This window comes from Populus nigra, chromosome 16, assembly GCF_951802175.1.
Source record: "Populus nigra chromosome 16, ddPopNigr1.1, whole genome shotgun sequence".
NCBI lineage: Eukaryota > Viridiplantae > Streptophyta > Magnoliopsida > Malpighiales > Salicaceae > Populus > Populus nigra.
The window spans coordinates 8,818,961-8,846,723 of record NC_084867.1 but is presented as its reverse complement, the minus strand read 5'-3'; the positions used below and the strand labels follow the sequence as shown (position 1 = coordinate 8,846,723).

The 27,763-nt window shown below is 33.8% G+C and overlaps 2 protein-coding genes and 1 long non-coding RNA gene across 4 annotated transcripts; all 3 read right to left on the bottom strand.

The window, feature by feature from the left end:
• Positions 1–28: 28 nt before the first annotated feature.
• LOC133675753 (uncharacterized) lies at positions 29–2,171 on the bottom strand. Its single transcript, XM_062097230.1, has 2 exons — positions 1,524–2,171; positions 29–1,357 (listed from the first exon to the last, which is right to left on the bottom strand). The coding sequence occupies exons 1-2, from the start codon at positions 1,941–1,943 to the stop codon at positions 1,241–1,243; spliced, it is 537 nt and encodes a 178-aa protein (XP_061953214.1). The 5' UTR covers positions 1,944–2,171; the 3' UTR covers positions 29–1,240.
• Positions 2,172–5,231: 3,060 nt separating this feature from the next.
• On the bottom strand, positions 5,232–6,909 carry LOC133676247 (uncharacterized). 2 transcript variants are annotated; one of them, XR_009835556.1, is made up of 3 exons: positions 6,430–6,897; positions 6,016–6,316; positions 5,232–5,617 (listed from the first exon to the last, which is right to left on the bottom strand). It is a non-coding gene; the product is annotated as an uncharacterized LOC133676247 (long non-coding RNA). The 2 variants fall into 2 exon arrangements; XR_009835557.1 differs by having other exon boundaries at positions 6,016–6,909.
• Positions 6,910–10,247: 3,338 nt separating this feature from the next.
• LOC133676200 (transportin MOS14-like) lies at positions 10,248–27,353 on the bottom strand. Its single transcript, XM_062097818.1, has 27 exons — positions 27,056–27,353; positions 25,725–25,802; positions 25,483–25,545; positions 24,812–24,859; positions 24,579–24,725; positions 23,696–23,827; positions 22,222–22,262; positions 21,129–21,220; positions 20,499–20,626; positions 19,252–19,327; positions 18,927–19,047; positions 18,747–18,846; positions 17,748–17,829; positions 16,727–16,809; positions 15,782–15,898; positions 15,221–15,272; positions 14,838–14,993; positions 13,379–13,502; positions 13,215–13,296; positions 13,041–13,129; positions 12,888–12,962; positions 12,719–12,773; positions 12,216–12,335; positions 12,036–12,128; positions 11,799–11,944; positions 10,981–11,158; positions 10,248–10,865 (listed from the first exon to the last, which is right to left on the bottom strand). The coding sequence occupies exons 1-27, from the start codon at positions 27,176–27,178 to the stop codon at positions 10,587–10,589; spliced, it is 2,880 nt and encodes a 959-aa protein (XP_061953802.1). The 5' UTR covers positions 27,179–27,353; the 3' UTR covers positions 10,248–10,586.
• Between the last annotated feature and the right edge of the window lie 410 nt (positions 27,354–27,763).

The following is a 27,763-nucleotide window of genomic DNA, read 5'->3' as shown; positions in this document are numbered from 1 at the left end:
TAAAAGGATGTGAATGAAATTCTTTGCATAAACCGTGAAACCACCACCCATTTTACTCCCTTTTCTGTCTTTTAATTTTGGCCGCCTCCCTTAACAATATAACTTAAAATTGGTCCTAAATGTTATCTTAAAAGGGTGAAATTAAAAAAGAAAAAAAAAAACACATTCAGTGCACACAACAAGTCCACAGTGCATCTGCTACGTACAAAGAAAAGGAGAGCTTGTTAATGATCTTATGGAAAAGAATCTGCACTCGCTGGCCGCCTGCCTATCCTCAAGGAGATTGTCGCAACCTTTTATGGACTCCACTAAAAGATGTAATGTTGGAAGAGAGAAGCTATGAATAAAAAGATCATATTTCAACTATCTGAGACAGATTTTCAAGATGATTGGCTTTGTTCACACGGAAAATTTATGCCCTCCCCATCACACTACACGACTCACTGCCACGACATAAAGCTCCTTTTGAATACATAGCTCAAAAAGTGAATAAGTATTGGATTCCAGATCTCTCTCCCTTGGTCTGCTGCTATTCGCGTGATCAACAAGGTGAGTACTCCTAAAGAAATACCCTTTCCCTTGAATGAATAATTAAAATCTTATCAGCTTCTCTGCATTAATAACTGATTGTGCGGTTTTTTAATTCAACCAAAGATATAGCTAGGCATCTCGATCGCCACGTTTGTCAGCAATTATGGCATCGCATGCATGATTGTTATTCTTCTTACTTGTTTCCAGTTTCACAGCAGAATAACTGCCAAAGTGGTGCTCAGATCAGCAGCAACACCACCAAGTACTAGGATTAGTACATCATCCCTCACTCAAATCCATCACTTCTCCTGATCAAGTGAATAGGCTGGCCGGGTTATTTTCCAACTCTCAGAGCTCATCTTCAGACTCCTGATAAACCCGTGCTGTGACATTTAAGCAGGCACGCTAATACATATGGTCTCACAGCACAATCAAAGTCATCTTCAACTTTTATTGAAACAACTGGTATGCTTCTCCCCACAGAAGAAGCTGCTTGATTTTCTTTCACGACAAATGGCATGATTCTCTTTTTTTAAAAAAAAAAAAATAAGCCGTTGCATGATTATAAACTAACCAGGTATCTAGCATGTTGTTAAAAGATCCCATCATGACACCCAGCAATAATATGAAAGCATATTTTACAGGCATCCGTGTTTCTTTAGAGAGGATGCCACACAAATATTGATGAGCCATTAAATGGATATGCATCCTACACAGTACACAGGCACAAAAAGTTTTTTGCCATACTAGGATATAAGCTCCGGTTCAACCCTGACCCCTTTCCCGTGAGGAAGAAGGTAAGCATACAACAAACAGAAGAGGGAATCTGTACTTCAGAATACACTGATCAGTATCACTAACACAAGCAAGCAAAGGATAATATGAAAGATCCAGTACTTTGTTCTATTATCTTATGTGGCAGTTTATTCTAGCCAAACATTAAATGATAACAAGAAAACACTGAAAAACACAGGTTAAGATAGCGACTTCACTGCTCGTGGCGGAGGAGGTGGTATGTATGGAGTGAGTTTTGACGTCTCAAGTGCATCATTGCGGTTTTTCTCATGTACCTTTCTGATATAATCAGAAGCCCTCCCATCAATAACACTATTGTCTTCGTGGATCACATGCGAAGAACCATTCCCCTCATCCGGCTGCATCACAAATGATTTTGGCTTTGAGCTTCCCTGTGGCTCTTGGGACCTTCGACTTCCTGGAATTTGAGACAGTAATGGTTCTTTAGCAACCACAACCGAGCCTGTCACATGGGCAAGGCTTTTGGTGGCAACTGGAGGACTAGGTGTTCCCAGACTCATCTTAGCAATAGAAAAGGAAGACAGTTTTATGATGTTTACCACCATCTTCATTGACTTCTCACAGAGGGAGTTGTTGTTCCCATGTTTGCTACCCATGACTACTCTCTGAACTTACTACTGTAGCCCCTCTCGTTGGACAAATAAGACAATATCTGGATTAACTAAGTGAATCAATAAATAAGCTTCTGAAGCTTGCTTTGGAAACAATGAGGGATAAATAATCTAATTATTATTTGGGTTCCTCTCAGTTTGTGGCTAGGACTCTTAATTATTGCCATGTAAATAATAGCTTCCTTTGGAGAAGAGAGATTCCTTTCTCATTCCATCGGATGACAGATGGAAGTCTTTTTGTAAAGGTTGGTTTAATGGGGGGAGGGAAACTATGAAGAACATGTCCTCCCTACTTATCTACGTATGGCATCTACGTATAGCATGTGACATCACTACTATTTATGATTTTTTTTTTCAATATTTACACTCATAGTCAATTGGTACAGATATTAAAGAAGGATTCATAAATAGAAATAATTCATAAAAAACCTTTCGTTGCTAATCTATAGTTTATCGATGAGTTCATCAATAACAAAAATAATGATAAATTTATAAATAAATAAAATACGCTAAAAAAAATGATTTGTTTTATTCCATTGGTATCTCTATCAGTAAATTTAATATATTACCAACAGGAAAACTGTATGTAATGCAATCAGTATTTTTATTTGTCCATCGATATATCCATCAGTAAAGATAACATATCAACCACATAATATATATGTAATTATGCCGGCGAGTTAACAATAGCAGTGAGATTTGTAGTAATTCTTTTCCAATTTTCTCTGGAATATACCGACAGAGTTGTTTCGTCGGTAACCACGTCAGTATATTTTAAAAATATTTTAAAAAAATATATATTGAACTGAAGTAGAAAATAATTAAAATCATATAAAAATCAAATATTTATTACAAATTTAAATATTTGTATGTTCAAATATAATAAATCTAAAATAAAGAAGACGCTGGAAGAGGCTGGTCGTTGCCAAGATCGTGAGGCCAATTAGGGGGTGCACATGTACCACCCATTTGTCATCTCATCTCCATTACCAATCGACAGAGTTCTTTATAATCAGCAGTGAATAGTTCACATTTTTATTAAGATGGGTCGTCCAAGCTTATACTCATTGGTCTAACATTGCCACAAACTCCAGATTTTGAGTGCTCGGAATCGATTGTGAGCATCCAAAGGCCGAAACACTACAAGTCATCCATAAATTCTCAGTCGTAGTGTTAAAGAGTTCGTACACCTGATTTTTATCTGATCTACCGGACGATCCTGCCTCTAACCACAAATCCAGATCGATATCCGGATGGGTTGAAGAATCATCCCCGTATCTTTGCCGACCAAGAACAAACACTTGAAGCACAAGCATCAACTCACGATGCTAGCTCGTCGAGTGCGATACTATAATATCGAGGGGGGTCCCTTCACAGCGGGATCCATTTAACCGCAAGTACAAGGCCAAATGGAAGGATGACCTTTCAATGTAAGTTTGTTTTGCTTTCACGACAACATGTTTAATAATTTTTTTAAAAATAATTTTATCTAACAAATACAATTTTAGGTTTATAAACATTGAGGTTGCGAGAACAATAACATTGAACTTTAAATCGTTGATGAAAATTTCATTGTTTCAATTAAGCCAGGTTTCCAAACATCCTAAATGAAAACCGCAGGTCTATGCATGGTTTTCAAGGTTCAATGTTAGTATTAACTTAAATATTTATTTATGTTAATTTGGTTAGTTTATTGAAATTACTGAAATTTTTCTTTTATAAATTTTTACTTCAGGGGAAAATCTGAATGGGAGAGGGCCGATAATAATATTACGAGGAGGGTTTGAGAGAATCACGATACAATTAGGTAAGATTGAATTCAAGATAATTTTTTTAATTCCAGATATTAAAATTTTATTTTTCATTTACTAATAGATAATTAAGTTGTACTATATAGGTTGCGTGATTTTGGTACGAGGCACAAAAGAAATCCAAAAAATATGTGAAAGAATGAGAGGTTACAGGCTGTAATGACATGGCGGTTTGAAAGGATTTCAGACTGCGTTTAATGTGACAGTCACAATCCGATGCAAAAAATCAGAACCGACTTGTTCACGGTTCTGTTACCATGTACACCGATGGCTCCGTTCCTTTCATTTTGCATGTGAAGTGGATGGTAGGATTTTTTTTATTACATCCATTTTTTTATTAGTTTTTTTTATATATAAATATATTTAACTGACAACATTTATATGCTACAGGTTATGGTTCTTGGACGCAAGCCAAGCCCGATTGAGCCTTTTGTTGAAATGTATGTTGGTTTTCAAACATTTTTTTTCTTACGTTATTATTTCCTTGAATTTGATATATATATATATATATATATATATATATATATATATATATATATATATATATATATATTCTTTTTAGGATATATATAACAGTCGGTTGAAGGAGAGAAATAAGGATGATCCTTCGATCCATCCGAATTTGTGATTGGAGATAGGATCGTCTGGTGAACCTGATAGAAATTAGGTGTGCGGACTCTATAACATTACGGTCAAGAACTTGCGAATGACCCGTAATGTTTTGACTGTTGGATGCTCGCAATCAATTCCAAGCACTCAAAAATTTAGAGTTCGCGGCGATGTTAGACCAACTAGTACAGGCTCAGACAACCCATCTTAATGAAAAATATGAACAATTCACTGCTGATTCGCTAATTGATAATGGAGATGAGGTCATAGATGGATGGTATATGAGCAACCTCTAATTGGCCCCATTGTCCCGGCAATGACCAGCCTCCTCCAACGCCGCTTTTATTTTAGATTTTTTTGTATTTAAACATAAAAATATTTAAATTTATAATAAATAATTGATTTTTATATTATTTTAATTATTTTCTACTTCTGTTCAATATTTTTTTTTAGATGGGGCTATCAATGGAACAACTACGTCGGTGTAATCTAAAGAGAGTTGGAAAAGAATCACTGCAAATATCATTACTATTGTTAACTCATCGATGAAATTACAGATGGTATTCTATTGACGATATGTTATATTTACCGATGGATATATCGATGGACAAATAGAAACACCGATGGCATTACATACAGTTTTCTTGTCGATGATATATTAAATTTACTAATGGAGATACCGACACAATGAAGTAGACAAAAAAAAATTTTATGCGTTTTGTCCATCTGTAAATCTATTGGTATATTTTTTATCGACAAACTCATCGATATACCATAAATTAATGATGAGAGTGTTTTTCAACATATTATTTCTGTTCATATAAGCCCATAAATAATATATGTACTGAAACAATGAGTATAAATACTGATAAAAATTTATATCAATAAAACTGTTAAATATGGGAGAGAGTGTCTCATGAAGTTTCTAAGTAGCACTCGGTATGTTGCTTGTCTTCCAGTGAAAAACAAGATTCTTCTATGCTACTTTACTCTTTGTGCTTTAAGAAAGATTCTCTCTTCTTACTTACCCAAAAAAAAAAAGATTCTCTCTTCTATACACCAGTGCTTTACATCACCTCCACGAGGAAGTTGTAAACAGAATCTTCTCTCTTTCCAAGCAATCCAAATACTACCACAGTGCTTTGGATTGGATATTCTAGCATGATTTTGAGTTTGGATTAAAAACTTAATTAATCTCACATTCTTGCAATCTCATCAGCTTGCAACGAGCATAAGAACCTGTATGGAACCATAACAACAAACCCAATTTTATCCTGTTTCACCAAATATCAAAATCTGAAGGGAAAAAAGAAAAAAGAAAAAGAAAAAGGGGGGGGGGGGACTCATCAGATTGTTGCTTCTTTCTTTCTCATAGGTTCGTTATAACATTCACTTTATTCTAGCAGCTACCTTAGCTAATTGGGACAGAGTACATGTATTCTAGTTTGTGGAATATTTCTAAAACGAATCCTGTCCTGTGTTATAGTAATTATATCTCACATCTTTTTTGATGGAGTAGTTAACATATTTATTCAAGAAACAACGCATATTATACGTGAGAGATGAATGCATATTTAGTTATTTTTTTCATTTTTCGGGTTAAAAAAACAAGTTCAGCAAAAGAAAGGTATACTTACAAAGATCCAATTGGGCTGGCTGGCTTGCTTGTTTCAAAATCATTTAATTCTTCCGGATGGAAAGCCAAGGTTTAAGAGAAACACAAGTATACCCTTGAAAATGTTCACCGGCTGTTGGTGTGGGAGCTGGTGAGCCATCAAAGGCATTGTTCGCCGGACAGTCTGCCACCCAAATCTGGTTTATACTTTGGCTACAGTTTTTCGCCTCTATTTTTTTTCCAGTTGACTGACTGAAACCATTTAAGGCCTTTGACCTCATCCCCTTCACCAAGACCACTGCCTGACCTCCTGATGGTTCTTTCTGCAGCAACCACAAAAAGACGAAAACTCTGTTGTTTTTTGAGATCTTATTTTGGAAAAAGGATTCAAATAAACCGTAGAAGAGGGGACAAAATCACAAAAGTGTATACTTACTCCTTTCAGAAAAGAGGGAGCTTCACTGCTAAGATACGGTGGAAGTTTGATTCTCTTTGATAATTCTCTCCTGAAGCTTCTTTCTATTCGAGTGTGTAAATGGGGGCTGAGACAAGAAATTTGGAGATCATTTCCAGAAAAAAAAAAAAACACAGTGCCTCCGGTGAAATTTCTCTTGATGACTCTCTGTGGGGAGGGCAGGGTGGGTTGAGGACTATGCGAAACACAAACCCTTTTTAACTAGACTCCCAAAGTAACTTTTAGCTTCTGTTTTTTTAGCCATAGTCCTTATTAATCCGACATATTACCTGCTCAGTTAGCATTTCAGACAAAAGCATTCCAACACTCCACCAATCTGCATCTTTATTGTGTCCTTTAAACTATAAAATTTCCGAAGCCACTTTTCAGTGGTCCCACTCAACTTGATTCATCAATGTCCTTCGCCAGTCTAAAAGTGGTCGGGATAACCTGCATGACAGCTATAAGTTTCAGGAGATCAACTTGTACAATTTTAATATCTTTTGAAAAAGAAAACTGTGAACTTTAATGAGTTCCATAAATCCTTCCAAAGAATAAGAGTGCATGGGCAGAGGGCCATTACATGCCCATCAGCATCCAAGATAATATTTTCAGGTTTAAGATCCTGATGTGCAATCCTGCACATGTGAAGATGGGAGAACAAAATATCTTTGGGATCAAAAAATTTAAAACCAGTATTAAGAGGCATTTTTGTATTGTTTTTTCTTCATTGTCAATTTATCCTCTGGGCATTTTGGTATTTGAATACCGATAAAAAATTAAAAAAAAAACAAAGTGAAATGATCAAAATATTTTTAAAAGTAAAAATCTTAAACCAAGTGTCAATGAGATTTTTTCGTCTTTATCAAGTTATCTTAAGGGAAATTTAACATTTGGCTGATTATATATATATATATATATATATATATATATATATATATATATATATATATATAAAAGGTATAAGCTAATGTGGTGCACTCGCTAACGTGTGGGAGGAGCTCAAACATTTCAAGAGTGTGTTCGATGTCTTTTGACATCTAAAAATGCTTTTTTATCTTGTTGTTGGAAGTGTCACTGTATTTTCTTACAGTGAGTTCGGTGTGTGTCAGTGTTGATGAGACAATTTATTGCTAATGAACCTTTCTTTTTTTATTTTTTCTCTCTCTTCTTATGAAAATTACAGTTTGGCCTTCCTTGTTATTGGTATTGCAACTTTAGTCCTTATTCTTTTAATTTTTTATTTTTGTTCTTGTTCTTTTTGTAGAAGTTTTATTTGTTTTCAATTTTATCATTTGATCTCAATTTTCCATGTATTATTTTTTTTTCAATTTGATCCTTATTCTTTTGATTTTTTTAGGCCTTCTGTTGAATTGATTTTTCTTTTCGATCTCACCATTCAATAAAAAAATTATTTATATTTTTTTATTTCAATTTTGATCATCATTTTTTTTATTGTTATTTTATCTTTAATTTTATTAAATTAATTTTTCTTTTCAATTCCATCAAAGATAAAATTTATTTTGTACTTCAATTTTGATCCTCGTTTTTTTAATTTCATTTTTTTTTTGTTTTGAACCCTTTTGTATAATTGATTTTTTTTTTCATCCTTTAACATTTGATTGATTGAGAATTGAGTTTCATAATTTTTCTAAATAGGGGTCTTCTAGTCTAATGACCCGAGTTATGACTTTGAAAAGCAAATGCAAATTGACATTGTTTTTTTTAAAAAAAAAAATAGAGGGCTTTGTGGTTTTCATCATTTTCTTTTCTATCAAATTATCCCGATCTCATGACTTAAGTTACAAGTTTGACTAGATAATCTATGTTAGCTCAACCCTGATTACTATGATCATAAATTTATTATGTTAACTCGAGTTGACTTAAACTAATGTTTTTAGGTTCTTTTATACCTAATTTCATCATTCCATAATGGCCAAGTAATAATTAAGGTACATTGTTTGCCTTCTATTTAAAAAAATAAAATTCTAAGGTTATCGTGATTAGTTTTTTAAATTTGGTCTATGTGTTGTCTTTGTCTATTTTTTTTATCGTCTAATTAAATGAAAACTAACTTATTTATTTAACCTAGATAAATCAATAACCCAAGATTTTTTTTTTAAAAAAACATGTTTGTAACACTTGAATATCATTTGTTATGAAAAAAAATAAAAAAAAATACATATAGCGGTCCAAAGCTAGTCTCATTCTATGAGAAAAACTCAAACTATTAAAAACAATTATCACTTGATATTAAATCAAATAAGGTTTGAATCTTTCATGTGAGGCCCATTTCGTAAATTTGATTGAGAAAATCACAAATAGTTAAATGAAAAAATTTCACATATTAAAAGATAAATGAAAAATAATTAAAAATATAGGAAAATGAACAAATAGAACTAACTGACTTGTGTGCCCATGTTACACCGCATATGACCAAAAATATTTTAAACATAAGAAAAGTATCCTGATCCCAGGGATTTTTTTTATATTATTATTAAATTTAAAAATATAATTGTTATGAGTTATTTTTTTTTCAAGATAAATTTTTGTTATCATAGTGAACACAAAATTTTTAATTAAAATTATTATTTCTATTAAAAAGAAGTTATGATTGTTACATCAAGATAACAAAAAATAAATCAAAATAATATGTTCTCATTTTATGTGTAATTGAAAGCTAAAAAAATCATAAATATAGTAAAACCATGTTCAGAATCTATTTAAATTTTTTTTTTAAAAAAAATTGAATAGAATTTTCATGAATAATTTATTATTAGTATTACTATTTTTCATATCATATACATAATATTAAAAAAAATATTAAAATTCAAACAAAAATTTATAATAATATTAGAAAACATGTTAAAATTGAAAAGTAAACCAATCTAATAAAGTTTTGTTGGAGTGAAAAAACAACCAAATAAAGAAAAAAGTCAGGCCTAGCATCATACTCACAGGAGCAAGTAGGATCTGCGCACCTAACCTTAATCTATTGAATTTTTTATATTAATTAAAACAATAACATGTTCACCCCTTATTATATTCTTTTTAAACAAAAATGTTAGGTAACATATCACGTGTCACAATTTAAAAAATTATAGGTGGCAAACTCAAAATCTCAGCAGCTCCACGTGTGCAAACCAACTTGTCCACAACATGAATTAATATGAAACGGTTAAAAATAATATATTAAGATGCTTTACTTTTTAAATAAACAATATTAAAGACTCATGTTAAAACTGAAGATTAAACAAATCTAATATTTTTTTTTTTTGGAGTGAAAAAAACCAAAAGAAAACCAATGGAAAAAAAATAAAAAAAATAATCAGGCCTTGTATCTTACCCACGGGAGCAAGTCAGATATGCGCACTTGACCCTGATTTATTGAATTTTTTTTACTAAAAAAATAACATGTTCACCCCTTATATATATATATATATATATATATATATATTAAGATGCTTTACTATTTAAATAAAGAGTACAACACTATAAAAAGAACTTCAAATTTTTTCGAGTATTTAAGAAATTACCTGAAAAACAGATTTTTATTTTTGGTTTTGATGGAAGTAAAAAAGAAGTCTCTAGTAGACAGTTTTTCAATAATAATAACCAAAAAACTAATCCAGTCCTAAACAAACCTTAGAGGTGTACAATTCTCCAGTCTCCACACTCCAACTTCCAAGAAAATATAGACCTTCGGCCATGTTGTGCAGGGAATCTGTCATCTCCAGCGACTCGGTTCTACAAGAGAGTATTCGGCTACAGCAATGGGCAGGACAAAAATAAAATCACAGTTGCAAAAATTACCTCTTTATATAAAAATACCAATCATCATAACATGGAAAACATTCCTTTCCACCCACCATTACACACTAAAATTACATATTTATACCAAAACTTTTGACCCCAAAAATTGAAACCAATGCGGTCCAAACCACTCAAAGATCTCAAATCATTTGAACAAAGATACAAAGAGCCACCCATTCTCTCCCAATCACCATGAGGTGGTGTAACGATTCTCCTGAAAAAATTGGAGAAAGGTCAATAATACACAATGATTAATGAGTATAAAAAGGCTAATTCACATTCAAGTGACTATCAAATAATGCCTAATCAAAATGGTGCCCTCTCCCCTATGATACAGTGACCAAATTCAACTCAAGCGGCCTTAAAGCTCCTTGAACAATCTCCTGAACTGTTCTGTTACGTCTACAAACATCAGAAAGCTCCTCAATTGGAGCCATCAGGGAGTTGACATCGATCCCAGATGCTGCATCGGCCAATGCTCGACAAAAATTTATTCGTTCCACTTCTGTGACTGCTGTTGATGGAATTAAAGAAACACTCCCCCTGGCCCACTCCAGTGCACTTGCTCCATATGCACGAGTTAGTGCTACTAAAGCATATGTTACCTGCAAAAAAAAAAAAAAGAAGCAGCAGCTTCCTTCAATTTCTGAATTAATACCAAGCAGTAATTTACTCCAACAACTGTCACCAATAAAAATTATGGTCAAGAATATGAGCTACCGTTTCTAATCGAGAACTAGGAAGTGCTCCAGTTAATGAGGCAACCAAAATTCTGGTGATAGTGACACCTCGGGGAATGATGACATTGTCTCTGATAGTTAAATATTGTTCTCCCATGGTAGACTTTGCAAGATCAAAGACATCTGACAAGAAAGTTAATATGGAATTGGAGGCCTCTCTGCAAAGATTGAAAAATAAAATAGGTGATGTGAAAAGGCACAATTCACTTTGGAAGCATGGAGTTTCAAAAGAATCAAAACTATAAATTTGAGAGGAAGCACGTTTATTTCTAAAGTTTCGTAAGCCCTACCCAATTACCAAAAAAAAAAAAAAACCCTGCACGGGACAAGAAAATGCAGAATAAGGAATAATAAAATGCTAATCTGATACCCAAGGAATGGACTCAGATGCAAGGAGGAAAGCCATGAATACATCACAGACATGATTTGGCACACATTACAATAAATAGCTCCATTTATCACTTATTAATGCAAAAGGTGAAACACAGATCAGTTTGTATTCAACATGCAATTGTGATGTCAAGTATTTTAATCGCATCTTATGAACCTCCTTGGCACTTGTTATATCACAAGGTAATAGAAATTACACGAATTTATAGTAAAAATATGTTCATTTATTAACATATTTATGCCCTATTGTGTCCAAATTTTCAAAAATTGATGCATCAACATATCAGTTCTGTCATATCCTTCTCACTCTCTGCCTAATATGCCATGACATATGCATTTAGACATGTGCCTAGATGAAATATTAATTGCAATGGCCAGGTGTTCTCGCACAGATATATAGAGTTATACCTGTGTTGTACTGTGATGCCAATCATTGAGCAATCCACTAATGATGGGAATACAGTGGATGGAATAAATACTTGAGGGCAATAGCGAATGCACCTCGATGCCAACAGAAAACAATCATCTGCTATGTCTGGTCTGGCAGTAAAGTCCTGCACAATAAATGCAAAAATGATTTAATGCCACAAGTGCATGCCCTTGTAGAAAATTCGATAGACATAAGGAAATGCATTGTTGTGGAACCTTGATATTGGTGAGAAGACATGTTGTGCACTTGAAGAGGGTTTCAATCAAAATTTTCAGATAGTACGCACATGATGGGTCAGAACCAAATATCTGCATCCCAAGATAATATGACAGTTGATTTTACAATTAAACAGAAATTTAAAAAAATGCAATACATTTAAGGAAGAAAAGACATGCCTTTATAACTTCACTGGAGAGATAAAGGAAGCATGGCTGGTGGTGCTGCTGGAACAGGCCTTGAATCTCTTCTAGCATATCTCCAATTGTGATTCCCATGAATCTTCCAGATGTTCTCACCTAAAGAAAACTCAAGTTCATTAATATCTCCGGGTATAGATGATTTCTTACTAAACAAAATCACTAACAAAATACTGCATCTTTGTTACTCTACCAATTAAGTGAAAAATAGAAGTTCACATGTATACTTTATCATTATGAGCACACATCTATAGAGAGGAGTTAGTTGTACATTATACAAAAATATTACCCGACATCATCAGAAAGTGACTTTAACATTAATGAACAACAAAGCTATTTTTGAGATGGCTTGAAAAAAATAGTTAGACGCTCTTGACAAGGATTATTTTGACAGTTAAATTATAAAAATTGAATTACCTCTCATATCTAGTTTTCTGAAGTTCATGAGTAAAAGAAGTGAAGATACAACTAAGCAAACTCACAGCATATTTACAAGCTCGGCAAAGAGACTCCATTGTCTGCATATCCCAAGCACGACTTCAGAAAAGCACAGATCAGATAAGACAGAAAACCAAGATCAGGTAAGACAGAAAACCAAGGAATATTTAAACATGAATACTGTTTTTCTTATAGTACCCCGCATGTACTTACATGTCAAAGATTGCTTTCAAAATTGGCCAAAGCCTTTGAATTGCATCTGCCACAGCTTCTGGGTGATTTACATACCTGAAATTGTTTTTATTTGAAACTTGTGAATATTGATGAGGTAAATTAAACACAATAAACAGAGGAAGTCAATCAAACCTAAAGATATATGCTAGTCGATCAATATGAACTGTTAGCTCTCGAGCAGGTTTCTTCTCCAATACTTCTGGACCGTGACTAATAATTTCCTGGTTGTTCACATTATGAACTTGCTAAGTATTATCAAACAAGAACGGTTCTGAAAAAAATCCATCAGGAATAAAACAACCTAACCTGTAGAGGAGTAACAACTGGCAAGCATAATTTCTCCAACGCCTGCTTAGCCTGGTCAGCTGGAAGTTCTGTAATGACCATGCTGCAAAACAATGCATAAACATCAAAATCAAGTGCTCTGAGCTATTGCACTAATCTCTAGGACTCTCAAATAACAAATATACCTGAAGGCTTCAACCATGTGCAAAGAGTCCTCAGCAGAAACTTTAAAACTACCTCCCTCAATTACAGCACTGTGGTATATGGAAAAGAGTTCATCAAAATATCCACAAAGCTTTCTCCGGCAATCTACAGTCAACATTTGATCCATGCTTGAGAGAGGGTTTTCAAAACACAACACTAAATCACATAATGCAGTATCGATGAGACAATAGAGTGACAGAAAGTAGGATTCACAAGAAAAAGGACCAAATATAACTATCTTCTATGGAGTACAGGGCAAAACCGCTAATAGTAGGAGTAAAAAATGATAAACACTCACAAGGAAGAATAATAATCATTCATGATTTGGAGGATATAAAGCATATACTAAAAAATTTTATCTTCTTCATTTTAGTGGTTTTCTCAACTTCATTTTGCATTTTAGCTGTTGCCAAGCTAAAAAAGCTAAACACGATTGTTTAGAATTTGCAATCATTCAGTTTCGTCTTGCTATTCAAACCATAACTCTAATTCTCTTGGAACACAAAAACACTTGAAGCATAAATAGTTTCCCTCAAATCACAGGTTCAACACTAGAATATCTAGTTGAAAAATAAGAAACAATCGTTCACAAGTGATGACCAGCAAAATATGTATTGGTTCAATTCTTTAAATTTGATATGGGTTATGTTTAATGCAACCCCCTATTGATGTGTAAATAGAGTGGGATACAAGCCAAGGGTAGAATCCAGGACAGATGGGATACAAAACCAAGGGCAGAGTCCAGGATGCCCTAAAACAACCTGCAGTTACATATTCAACATAATCAACTACTTTCATTAAGGTTTCTTGAAAGTGGAATTTACCTATCATGTACCAGACAGGAACACCCCCATGTCCCCTTCTTTCATTTTTTTTTTAATATATTATTAATAGTGTCAAGCAATAGCAAGGAGAACAAGCAATCTTCCTGGAATTCCTTTGAATATTGGCTGATTTAACTTCTTAAAAAGCCTCTAAAGCAGGAAGTTATGAAAAAGACAAAATAAATAACTTTAGGACCCAAAACCCCTTTAGAAGATCCTCAAAACAAGATAGAACCCTTAAAACATGCAGAATCAAAATCCATATGCCTTCATCACCACCCTTCACTAATAAGGTTAACACTTCAAAGAATACAATTGGCATTAGTTCATCAAGTATCAAGGGTTTTAATTCCAATGCCATCAACATTCTTTACAGATACAACTAAGACCCATCAAACATGTAGACCTAAAACACAAGCTTTGTTTAGTAAAGGAGAGAGGATCAGAATATGCTCCACAGAAATTAGAAGGCAGAGTGTTAACAATTGCTATTATATGCACAAGAAACTTGATAACTAAATGTTGCTAACTTGCACATACTTCTCTAAATTCAAATGCTCCTAAAGCCAAAAACAAACAGCGGTGAAAATAATTACTCGACTAAAGAGAACAGTACCATCACAGATGTGTCTGAATGCCACTGCCGCAGCTGCTGCAGAATCTTCTGATTTACTCATGCCACTCAGCAGAACTTTAATGACTGAAGACAATAGAGGAAATCCATCTGATGACGCATCAAGCCATTTTGAATATACCCCAATCGTTAAGCACACTGAAAATTTTGCCATAACTTAGTAACTTCAGATTTCACATCCAGAGACAACTTGCTTGGTGAGGCCAATGCACTGGTGGTTAGGATGTCAAACCAAGTGAATCTATAACTTGAACAGAGATGGTTCACCATCTCCACTCCACACTAACATCTACAACCACTCGGTAGAAAGCATTAAATTTTTAAAACAAAGAAAATAGAATCTACCAACCATGAAGGTTAATTACCTGTCTGGAGCAATTGGGGCTCATGAGGAAGTTCCAAAAGCAAAGACATAATCTGTTTGAAAAGAATCAGCCAACAAGATTTCTTATGTTCTGAGAGTTCTGAACTAAGACAATCTGAAATCAAGTAAACTATTTACAATCCATAAACTGCTAAATTAAGAATATGGATATAAACAAGGAGTCAATTTCTGGCTATAAGACTAAAGGAGTAATAGGTTTTGTCCACATTATGATTATATATAAATATTATCTATCAACCAAATACACTGCCGAGTGCTGTTTTTCTTTTTCTGCTTTCAAATTCACAACATAAACAATTAATGCACCGATCACAATATTTAAGAGATGCTAAAATTAAGGACCATAGGACAAGCCATGCAACTGCATTACAAAATAAAAGACAAACACAATCAAATAGTAGATATTTGAAGAGTTAAATGATTTCCCAACATAAGAAAGAAACAGCAACATAGCCACACCTGTAAAATAGAAGAGCCCTCAACATAATACAGTGCGAAAAGCAAAAATCCAAGAAAAAAAGGAATTTCAGAGATGTATTACCTTGGGCATTACTTCAGCTTCGACTGTTGAAACATAATTTGATATAGCTCTGATGCAAAACAGAGCAGCTTCAGCTGGATGCCATTGATTATGTCCATTCCCCAAGCAAGTTCGGGCCTTCCACCATACAAAAAGATACATGATTCAAACAGATAAACATAATTAAAAAGGATCATTGAAATATTCCTTGAGGGTGTCAAGCAAAAAGATTCTCATATAACTCCTAAAAAATTTAATCCATATAAAGCATGTGCCCTTTTTAGGAAACAAGACGGTTATTGCACAGCATTGCAGCATGGAAGGCAATCTGACGAAAACACCAGAAGCAACAAGATCTCTATAAATGAGGCTCCAAAAGTTTTAATCACAATGGTAAAATAAAGCATGGTTATTGAAATGCCAGATTTTCTTTGCTGCATTGATGTTGTTGAAAGATATGATCACCAAATGGCTTTTCACAAGATTTCAGTTTAAATCAGTGTTATTTCCATATGAAATAGCTAAATTGGTCTGCAAAATGGAGGGTAGTCCTCACTCAACCAAAGGATTTTCCTCTGGTAGGTTAAATCCCAATCCTTTGCTTTGTAAAAGAACAGTATTGCACTTTGTAAGACAAATAATGTCAACAGATGTCATTATAGTTCTCTCTCATTTCCATTTTGAAACTAAAATAATTCTGAATACAATTGAACCAATTCTTGAACAACCAATTTACTACTCAAAAACTAGTACAAATCAGAGGTTTGGTTTATTTGAAAATTAATTCATAAAAAAATTTACACACAATTCCTGGATGCCACTAAAGCCTCAAGAAAGGATATGGCTTCCATTTGTAATTTGCACGCCCTGTTAGTTAAAATGAAGACTTAAACCTTAGTTTCCGGTTCCCAAGCATCTTTCCACAAAACCAAAGAGAATTGTTATGGATCAAAATATAATACACACCTCATAAAGTTTCACGTAAAGAATTCTCAAAGTTGCATCACCGCCTAAAACTGATGCTGCATCAATTAATACATCCGTGACAGCTAGAAGGGTCACAGATTTTGTTAGTGTTGTAGAATATTATCTCAGGTCTCATAAAGGTAAAATATGAAACAGGCAGATTGAAAAAATTAAAGAGGCATATAACAAACTTAGCAATTGACAGATACTAAAACAAAAGTGCAAGCAATGAACAGTTTTAAAACTATAGCAACAGAGGAAAATAATTTATCCAATTGAGTGATGGACAAGCAAACAAGTAAATCCAAATTTTAAACAATATTTTGATTCGAATCATTGCCAGAAACTAAAACCAAACATGGATTGTGCCAAGAAGCGTTTGTTTGATCAAATAAAGTGAAAGTGACTGATAAAAAGTTAAGAGGTTGAACCGTTTCTAATATTTCAAAAACAAATAAAAACTCAATTTCTATCATTGAACGCATCACATGTAAGTCTCTCTACCAAACTCATTGGCATCAGCTGCATAAACCAGCCACCTTGACAATCTGTTTTGGGCTAACTTCTATTATTACCTCACAATTTCTATCACAGAACTCAAAACCTATTTGTGTCCTTCAAAACTATCTAAAAGTACATTTTTTCCAATAACATAAATCCAATGCCTCAAGATCACCAATACTAGGAAGTTAGCACTTTTTTTTCACACTCCTTTCAAAATAATTGCTTATCAGTAATCTTGTTAGTCATCTGACAGCATAAGCTAGTCAGAAAGAACGAAGTACGATGAGATTCTTACAGTTTTATACTACAGTAACCTAAAAGGAACAAGACACTTTGTCTTAAATAATGGCATTTGGAATATGCTCACAATGAAATACAATAAATATTAAATTGTCTTTACATGCCTTTTGTTTGCTTAATGATTTTTGAAATATTCAAAACAATGCTAAAGTATTCTCCAGAAAGCTTATGACAGGACAAGCAAAGGAATATCCAATATCAAAGAGCCAATCATTACCATATCTTGTCTGTTTGAATTCCTTGAGATCTTCAACTGACAGGGTTTGATAATCTTGAGGATATTTAACTCGAAAGCTAACCTGTAATGACAAACCATAACTCTTTTAAGATCTCTTATGAAACATATAACAAAGGAAAATGGTTATTTTTAATGTGCATGCTTTCAATTAATAAAACTATAAACTAATTCTCGTTCCTTCAGTGAGCAATTACAGCTTAAGAGAAAAACAGTCGGCCAATAAATGTTCCATTTCTCATAAGCATATATTTATTGGCAGAGACAAACGAAACTTCACAAACAAAAGGAAATTGATGTGAACTTTTGGTAGGCTAATTATGGAAATTGCAAATTCTGCGGTTGTAAGCAAATAAGTAGGAAACAAAGATGATAAGAACTCTAATAATTAAGCAACCAAAACCAGGGAGTGCATTATCAAATCATTACTCTTGATTTATACAAAATTAAGCAGTGCATTCATAGCATAAGATGGATAAGAGCTATAATAACGAAGAGACCAAACATGGGGAGGCTAAATACTGCTTTCACTGTAACTGCTGTGTTACATGCTACATTGATAGCTAAAGTGTGAGCAGTGCAGCTTCAGTACTGCATAAATTTCTATGAGCATGCTTTGTGCCAAACATCAGTAATGCATTTGTTTCTCTCCATTAGATACAACGACATAGAAATAAATTCAGGACATTCCGTTGCAAGGTATTAACAAAGCAATCCCAACAAATGGATGCAAATAAGAGTGATAATGACAAAGGTGAACAAACAATAGCAATATCATCCAGAGTTGCCTAGCATTATTTGGAGAAAGAATCTTCTAAGGGTATAAAATCACACACTAGTAACCTAAGTTGTTTCCACTTCATGATTGATTTTCGGGATAGAAGCTTCTTATAATATGCAAACATGCACTACTATTTGAAGTTGTTTCACAATTGACAGAACAAATATTGAGTTCCTGCACTTATTAACAAAAAAACTCACCAGGGACACAAGGGACTCATAGGCTGAGTGAAAAACTTGCAGCCTCCTACTTCTCTCAACTTCAATGGATACTTCATTGCCAAATGAAGTATAGGAATCCCTGGTAGATTAGAATCATTATATTCAGACTTCCTGTAGAAAAGGATGCAGCTAATGCAGTAAAATTCCATATGGATTCACCTCTTAGTCAAGATATGTTGAAGATTGTGCCAGAAATTGAATGTCATTGAAGCAATATCATATTCTGGGTGTGAAGCAACTTCTAATAATGCATTTACAATCATCATTGACTCATCAGAACCTGGAAAAAGGGGGGAATTTCCAAAAATGCTAATCAACTGAAAAAGAGAAAGATAACAGTACAAAACTGGCTTCGCTATTCAACCATGAGCACTGTGTTGCTTCAAAGAAAAGTGAACAATAAGAAGCATAACATTTACACCTCAAGGTGAAAAGAACAAACAAAAACTTTGTACTAGTTGCTTCAGGTAGGAAAAGTATATACCAGTTGCAATCAGCTCGACATATGAATCACCCATGTCTGCAAATAATCTAGCAATGGCCTTCACATCTTCTTCATCCTAAAAGAAACATCATGTTAAAATTACAATATCTGATTTGCTATATGGTTCTTGCTATGTCAATGTATACAAATATGTTGGAAGAGCAACTCCACTAAAAAATTGGATAATGAAAGGACATAAAATTTCAAGCCTAGAACACCTCCATAGTGCAATGGATGGTAGAGCATCTCCAATTAAAAAACAAAATGCTAGGGAGGAATTAAAGCATGAATATTATCCTTCGATTGCTGGCCCGGGCATGCAGCTCCTTTTAATAAGAAATTCAGGAGCCGACTTCCACCAAAGGCAAAAAATTAGAACCGAGTCAGCTAATGATTGATTCACACCAACTCACACAGAATTCCTTATTCATTACCATCCAGTGAATGTAAAGCAATTATCAATTAGAAAATACATATCATTTTGGCCATCATCTTCACATTATTCCAAACAAAATGAAATATTACGTATGGGGGGCAGACAGATGCTAATTATCTTAATCTTATTATTCATTTGAATAGAACATGCCTCATTCTGATAGTGGAAACCCCCATCAACTTCAGTCAACAATTGATCTTTTTGAAAAGACACATCAGAGGCATAGTTATCAAAATAAAGCGCCCACACACACACACACACACACACACACACACACACACAATATATATCGATTCATGTATTATAAGCAAATTTTCTTTACATTGTATCATTTCTCTTGCTTAACTGTATATTAACAATAATCTCTATTCCCCTCCCACATTACAGTTTCTTATTGAACAGCACATCCATTATTTCACATAAATCCAAATTTGTCTCATAAATTAATTTATTTTTATCAAATTTGGATGCAGGCTTTGAATAGTAAGTTTTCTTTAAAAGCTGCATAAACTAAATATGAATAACTACTCCATAACCAAGAAATTTTAAAAGCATTTCCATGAAATTCACGAGTAGTCAACCTTGAGGTCTTGAACCCTATTTAGAGTGCATAGGCAGCATCACTATTGCAATTCAAGGTCTACCCACCCCAGCAACAAAACAGAGTGAATGAATTCAAATGAACCACACACCATTTTAACAGGGGCCATTGATTTAAGTTATTGGTTTAGCAGATCTAATATTATACAGTATCATCACTGATTGGGCTACATAACCGCAACAGCAATATGGAACTTTATGAATGCTATACCTTAGAAGAATCTCTGAGTTGCTCCTTTAGACTCATGACTTGAGGCACAATCACTTGAATTAAAGGCATCTGCACAGGAATGCCACCAGAGTTTCCAGCTGTTGTGTAATGTATCAATTCTGATATGACTGCAAACATTTAGGAAAGTAGAAGACTAAGTCTAGGACTCCAAACACACCTACAGATCCTATAGTCCTCTACAAATTACAACTGTGTCTGACTGCCATCTATACAATGGTTAAGATGAAGACAAGATGTATGATTGACAGGCAAAAAGATTTCATTAATAATAACAGCATCTTCCTGAAACACTGGGAAGAGGAGGAAATCATTGAATATGTTAATCATCCTACTTTAACAGGGGAAGAAAGGTGGGTTGGAAAGAAAAGGAGATACAGATTTAATACACAAAGTTGTAGATATAGTTCCCAAATCGCATAGAAGAATCAAAGATGCAACGGAGTAAATGCAGCAACGGAGTTGCTAGGGATCAAGATCAGGATAACATCAAATATATTCCTAAATTTTAAAACTTAACAGAAATGAACAAAAATGATGGATCACCAATATGATATTACATAAAATGCCAAAATAATTTTGAGCATATATAGCTGGTTTCAACTACAATACCATTTACAACTGCCTCTGAAAGGGTCTCAGAATTCAAACTTGATAGAGCTGTATACACCAATGGATGACAAGCAAGCACAGACCCAGGGATCCTGAACCCAAAAGAAGTTAACATAAGAACCACAAATTTTTGGGTGCTCTCAGAAGGCCAAATTAGAGAAGACCAACATTGGTTATAATATACTGACACCAAGATGGTGCTAACAAACACAAAATCTAGTGATAAATCAACATTGGAACAAAGGAAGTCGTTGGCAGTTCGTTTATGGAAAAAACATTACAGGAGGAATGAAAGTAAGAAGAAATAAAAAGGGCAGAAAGTCCAAGAGATATCATAATTTTGGTTCCTCTTGTTTGGATTAGATTGAAAATGGGGGGAGGAAATCAGAAAGTGACTTTTTGTTATTTGGAACTAAAAATCTGAGAGAAGGCAAGGAGCTAAAATTTTGAATTTCAAAAATACTTCTTCACAGTTCATCAATTGACAAGAGATAAATGAAAGATGATTTTGAATGTGATACTCTAATTCTACAACTATTTGAAGGTGAATAAATAACAAAAATCCAAGCTCCGTAAACTCTTTCCCCACTTTCTTCTCATTTTGGAGACATTGATTGATGTGGCCCTGGGCTAAATTTTTCACCCCTGTTTTCTCCTTAAAGACAGTTGGATTCCTCCCTCAATTTCATCTCTTTTATCCGCTCTCACTCCCCCCACTCCAAACATAAGGTGATTTTGCAGGCTACTTGCAGCGTATGACCTCATATGAAAGCAAAATGGCCTAATGTGCATAAAGTTTTCTTGGACATCAAAATGAGGATGTTTTCTTCTTTTCTCATAATAAAAAAAAAAAAGAAAAAGAAAAGACAAGGATGATTTTCCAGGTGGACAATGACATTATTGAAATTCCAAATAATTCGACCACTAGATCCAACTCTTGCTAGAATTTTCTACATCATCATCTCCTGTCAAGCACCACTTTAAACTACCAATCAGGTTTCACAATACAATTTCCCACTACTTCAAATCAATAACAAGTTTGCTTAACCAAACATATGCATGCCCACGAATATAAATAAAAGGAAATGCATACCCATGCCTTAGTCGAATCCAAGAAGAAAATGCCTCAAGAACCTGATGAAAGAAGGACAAAATGACCCCATTTAGTGCACCATTTCGAGCAGATCTTTTACATGCCATTAACATACTAAAAATTGCAAAAAAAAAACCTAGATAAGAAACATGCTAATGACAAAATGGAAAGAGGAGAAAAAAAAATTTCCGCTCTTTTAGGTCTGCTCTTAGAAGCTTATCAGGCATGCTTCTACAAGGAACAATACAAAATCATATGGCCAATACAGAAAGAATAATGACATGGAATACCCTAAAACATTACCGATTAATAATTGAAAATCAAATTGAAAAGGCTCAGAGATGATGTAACGATATTGTCAGAAATGAGGTCATGTGTTGAAATGAATGAAAACTGATTTCCAAAGGGTGATGTTTACAATTCCATAGGATACAAAATTATTCGCGATAATGTTCACAAGGTCAATCGTGGACAAGAAACCATTTATATCTCACCCATTGTATATCCAATCTTCATGAAAAATGAAATAAAGAAATTTTAAATTTTTTTTTTAAAAAAGTAAATGTAACATCTTATTTGCACCAATGCCTGGTGGTTAAATGGGGAAGCACAACAGATGTGCTATGCTATAAAAAAATCCCCAATTAAAACTGAAGGGTAAGTTTTAGCCCCTCCCTCAGTCCTTAATTAAGTGTCCTCTACATGTTACAAAACACATATACAGTTATTTATAATTTGTTTTTTAAGTTAGAAAAAGAGTATAACCTTTTCCTAAACTTCTAGAACATTAAAACATCTACTATTTAAATGAAAATTTTTCATTTCTTCTAATTTTAAATTTAAATTAAAACATTTACACAACTTAAGGAATATAAAATTACAAGTAGACAGGAAAAACTCCGAGGTAGTGAACATTGGATGGTAAAGAAACACAAAATATACATAAAATGAACATAATTGAGATGTGGATGTTAAGATGGATGTGTGAAAACCAGAGAATGGAATAGGTTCAAAGACAAGTACATTATGGGAAGGTGAAAGTGGCACCTATTAAGGATAAGGGAGGTCTTTCTGGTATACCTCTCCCCTTCCTCTCTTGGAACATCAATTCCATTGCTCTTCCTAACTAGTGCATCTATAGGCAAACTACAGAATGAAACTGATTAAACACTTTTGCACATAAATATCAGCAGAAACTTAGTACCATCACCCATCACAAGAAACCCAAAAAAATTGTAAGCTGATAAAAATCGGTCCAATTTTGATTTAAATTCTTGATTTCACATCAATACTTGATTCCATCAGAAAGAATTTGCAAGCATGCCTATCAAAAAATTATGAACTTAAGAGGAACCATAAATGAGCAATGCACTTATCCAAAACAGTACCTGACAAGGATGAATTGGCATTATACAATTTGTGTGCTGCTTAATAGAAGTAGATGGGACGAGAACAACATGAGGACAATTCTCACCTGCTCCTTTAGCTCACTTATTTTCAAGCAAGCTGTCAAAATATTAAGAGCGACCTCTATTTGAGAAGTGAGCTCGTTCTCGAATTGGCGGCGTCTTTCCGGACGAGCAGCTATCTTGTAGTTGAATACTTCCTGGAATGAATGAAAACAAAAACAGGTAACAAGAGGTTTATCAATGCAATAAATTGCTAAGTCCTATTTTCCCACAAGCTAGGTAATTACAAGTATTCAAAAAAGATGTGCACAATAAACATGTTTTCATTGTTTGTTAAGAGTGATACAGAATCCCTCTCCCAATCACAAGGAAGAGCCTAAAGATTCACCAAACAACAAAGAGATATGGTGCATTAAAACAAACAGGATCCCTCCAGGAAGAAGAAAGCTATGCTTCTAAAATCATAACTAGCCAGACATGGAGGTGTGTAGACTGCAATGCTTTACCTTGCAAATCTACCTTTTTCCTCTCTTGAAATATTGTCAATTCCAATAGGAGGAATGGAAATTGAAGACAAACAGATATCCTTTCTCTTGTCTCTTTTCTTGAGCTTGACTCAAATGGTTATGGGTAGGCAAGGCTTCCATGGATCAAGAAATCCCAACTCTTCTCCCTTTCCATCTCCTTTGGCATTCATTGTTATGTAGAAGCAAAGACTTAGAAAATTACTTGTCATTTATCTTAGTCTTTTTCTTTTTTCTTTTTTGCATAGACTTTAATTGTAAGCAGTTAGATACTTGTCATTTATCTGTGTGATGTTGAGTCATGTCAAGTTGATAAGGGTATTTTTGGGGTGAAATCCTGAGTCTGAGAAACTACGAGTGCCATTATGCATCCCTGAAGCACAGATAAGAAAATAAAATAAAAACAAAAATGTAACTAGAATACCTCTGGTAAAACTGTAAGCAACTCCAGAAATCCTGGTATATATTCTGGATGTGAAGTCATCTCATCCTTGAGCCAATTTACAATACCACCATCCCCCCAATCCTCAGGAGGAACTTGTACAGCCAAGGCAGCCACAGCAATGCTAATCTACAAGCCAAATAAATGAACTCCATATCATCTTGGCATCAAAATGTAACATTACAAGGGCATATGTAGAACTTTCATAATAATACCTGAGTCCTCACTTTAGGGGGGCCTCTGTGAAATTTTTTTAACAAGGTCTGCAATTAGATTCCATAGACAATGTAAGCAAACAGTTAACATTACGCCAGCATGAGCATGCATTATGCACAAAACAATGAAAATCATTTCATATGAAATGTTGAACTAAAATGCTAATTTACATGTTACAGGAATCAAAAAACAAATCTGAATCTGATATTCAAGAAGAGAAACGGACAGATTACCAAAACCTACTCAGTAATATCTAATTACTTTTGTGACAAATAAATTCAAATTAACGTCTTCTTCTGCATGTGAATGAAACCAAGTTTCCCCTTGTAAAGTGCAGCTTTCAAACTAAATGACAGAAAAGGTGACCAACCCCTGTACTAATTTAGCCCTCCTCAAACTAATTATAGTTTTCTTAAGCTTGTGGTCGAGTGTCTCAAGTCATCTCCACACACTTCTTGACAAGTACTAAAAAGCATTACAGTAATCAATATCAAAACATTACCCTCTTTCATGCAACATTCAGAAAAGAAATGACTACACTCCTACTGTAGAGAAACTATCATAGTTAGTTTCAAAGGCTTGCGTATTATGTAGAAGTGCATTAATAATTCACAAGAAATTAAAACCAACTTTTATCAGTAATGAGAAGAATGTTAGAAAGCCAACTCACATTTAAGGAACTACGCAATGGTCGAAAGGCTTCAGAGGGCAGTTCTTCAAAATCTCGTTGTACCTAACATCAAATACAAAATGGATTAAAGCTTACAGCATCGCAGAATTACAGGGGGGGGAGCTAAAAAGCAGAAAGGAAGGACCCTCCTTATGTTAAAGGAGCACCAAAAATATGGTAATGTTCATAAGAAATTGAGCATCCAGTTAAACTTCGTGGAATTAAACGAATATTGAAGTTACCTTGCTTCTAAGAGTTTGAGAACAAAATATTAAGGTTTCCAGATTGCTAGTGGCATCGTGAAGCAAATTATCAGCAACCTAAATGACAAAAAAGACACTGATTAATATTTAATGAAACAAAAGGAAATAAACTAATTTAAACAGGTGGGGATTCAAAAAAAAAAGAAGCTAATAATTATAAAATTTCTAACAAACTGAAAACACAATAATTAATCTACAATGAATTGAAAAGACATAAATTAACTTGGGTTGGATAGTGGACAAAAAATGGTATTAACTGTAAAATTCCAAATAGAATAATTGCAACATAACATAGCTTCCAAAAATCCAAAGAAAAATGACTAATAGAATAACAAGTACAGCAAGCTTTACAGCCAAAGTAGAGAGCGGAAACCAGACAGTTGGTAAAAGTATTGAGAATAAATTAGGATAGAGACTTCGATATTTATTCCAACACTGGTTAAGCAAAGAGCGAACTTGCTATGATAATAACTTGAGGATCTATAAAATTAATATTCATGTAATGTAATCTATATGAGACTCATCTTTGGTATATATTCCGACTTCCTCGAAGAAAACTGAAAGAAACAGTAAAGTTTCTAAGCAAGCCAAGCCCAAAATCACCCAACTAATAAAAGCCAGAACCTCAAAACAAAGCCCTAATCTCTTATCCTCGTTACAGAAATTTGCAAAAGCAAACAGATACCAGTTTTGAAATTAGATATGAAAAAAAAAATACCAGAACAAAATGATTGTCCCTGCTCACCAAAATCTTATGGCAACAACCTCTACCTCAAACCAGGTTTATGTACTAAATCTAAATTCTGTAACTGTAGCCATATGTCATTCATCACATCCTAAAATCCCCTTCTCGTGTTAGAAACATTTCTATCCTATTTTCAGCTCTAATGCAGAAACAAAAAGGGTCATATTTCTTCTAGATGGTAAAAATAACTCTAATTCGGAAAGTGGAAAAAAAAAAAGACGAAGAAAAAGGTAAGTAGGTTAGCAATGAGATCCAAAAATTGAAACTTATAATTCTAATTTCTCCTAATTCCAACGTTTCTAGATAATTGAATAACGCTCCAATATCAAAAAAAAAAAAACTAATATTACAATCAACTCCTTCCACTGTACACGAAACAATTAAGCACACACAACACTCAAATTCCAAACAAATTCAACACTATAAATTGTAAGAATTTATATAAAATGGAGCTGAGAAAATATTAAAAACAAATCCAGCTCTGTGAATCTGGTAACTACTTCACAAACCTAATTGATAAATCCATTCATAAAAGAAGAGGAAAAATGAAAGCAATAAAAAGTACCTGCCAGGCATCGATTGTGCGTTGAAAGTTTTGTAGCCATCGATCGGCTTCCATACGAAACACATCGTCTGGATGATGGTACAGCGCATTTAGAGCATCTTTCACTGAATTTTGAAGCTCCATTTCTCAAAACAAAACAAAAACTTCACAGAGAAATCAAACGTTTAATTTATAATAATAATAATAATAATAATAATAATAATAATAGCGAGAAAGAGGGCTTCGTTTATTTATTATTTATTTTTCTGATAAAATGAGGGGGGTTTTGGCGCCCCGTCAATAGAAGATTTTATGGGTTTTGGGATTTTTGATCAGAGTAGTAGAGTTAGAGTTTTTGGGCCGTCTGATTTACTTGATGCAATTTAAAAATGGTCATTGACTTGTCAACGATCATAATGAATGATCCATTCGTACACGTGGCGGGTGACTATACGGATTATTATTGCTAGGGACCCACGAAACAGATTGTCAAATGAGGAAAGCTAGAGCGGATAGAGATAGGCGGACACGTGACACATCTTGCACGCATTTTCTCGAGCTGGTTTATTTTTGTATTTTAAAAAAATTAAATTTTTTTATTTTATATTTTATTTTATATTTTTAGATTATTTTTATATATAAATTTTAAAAAATAAAAAAATATTATTTCAATATATTTTTATATAAAAAAATATTTTAACAAATTTTTAATCTATAATGATTTATGAT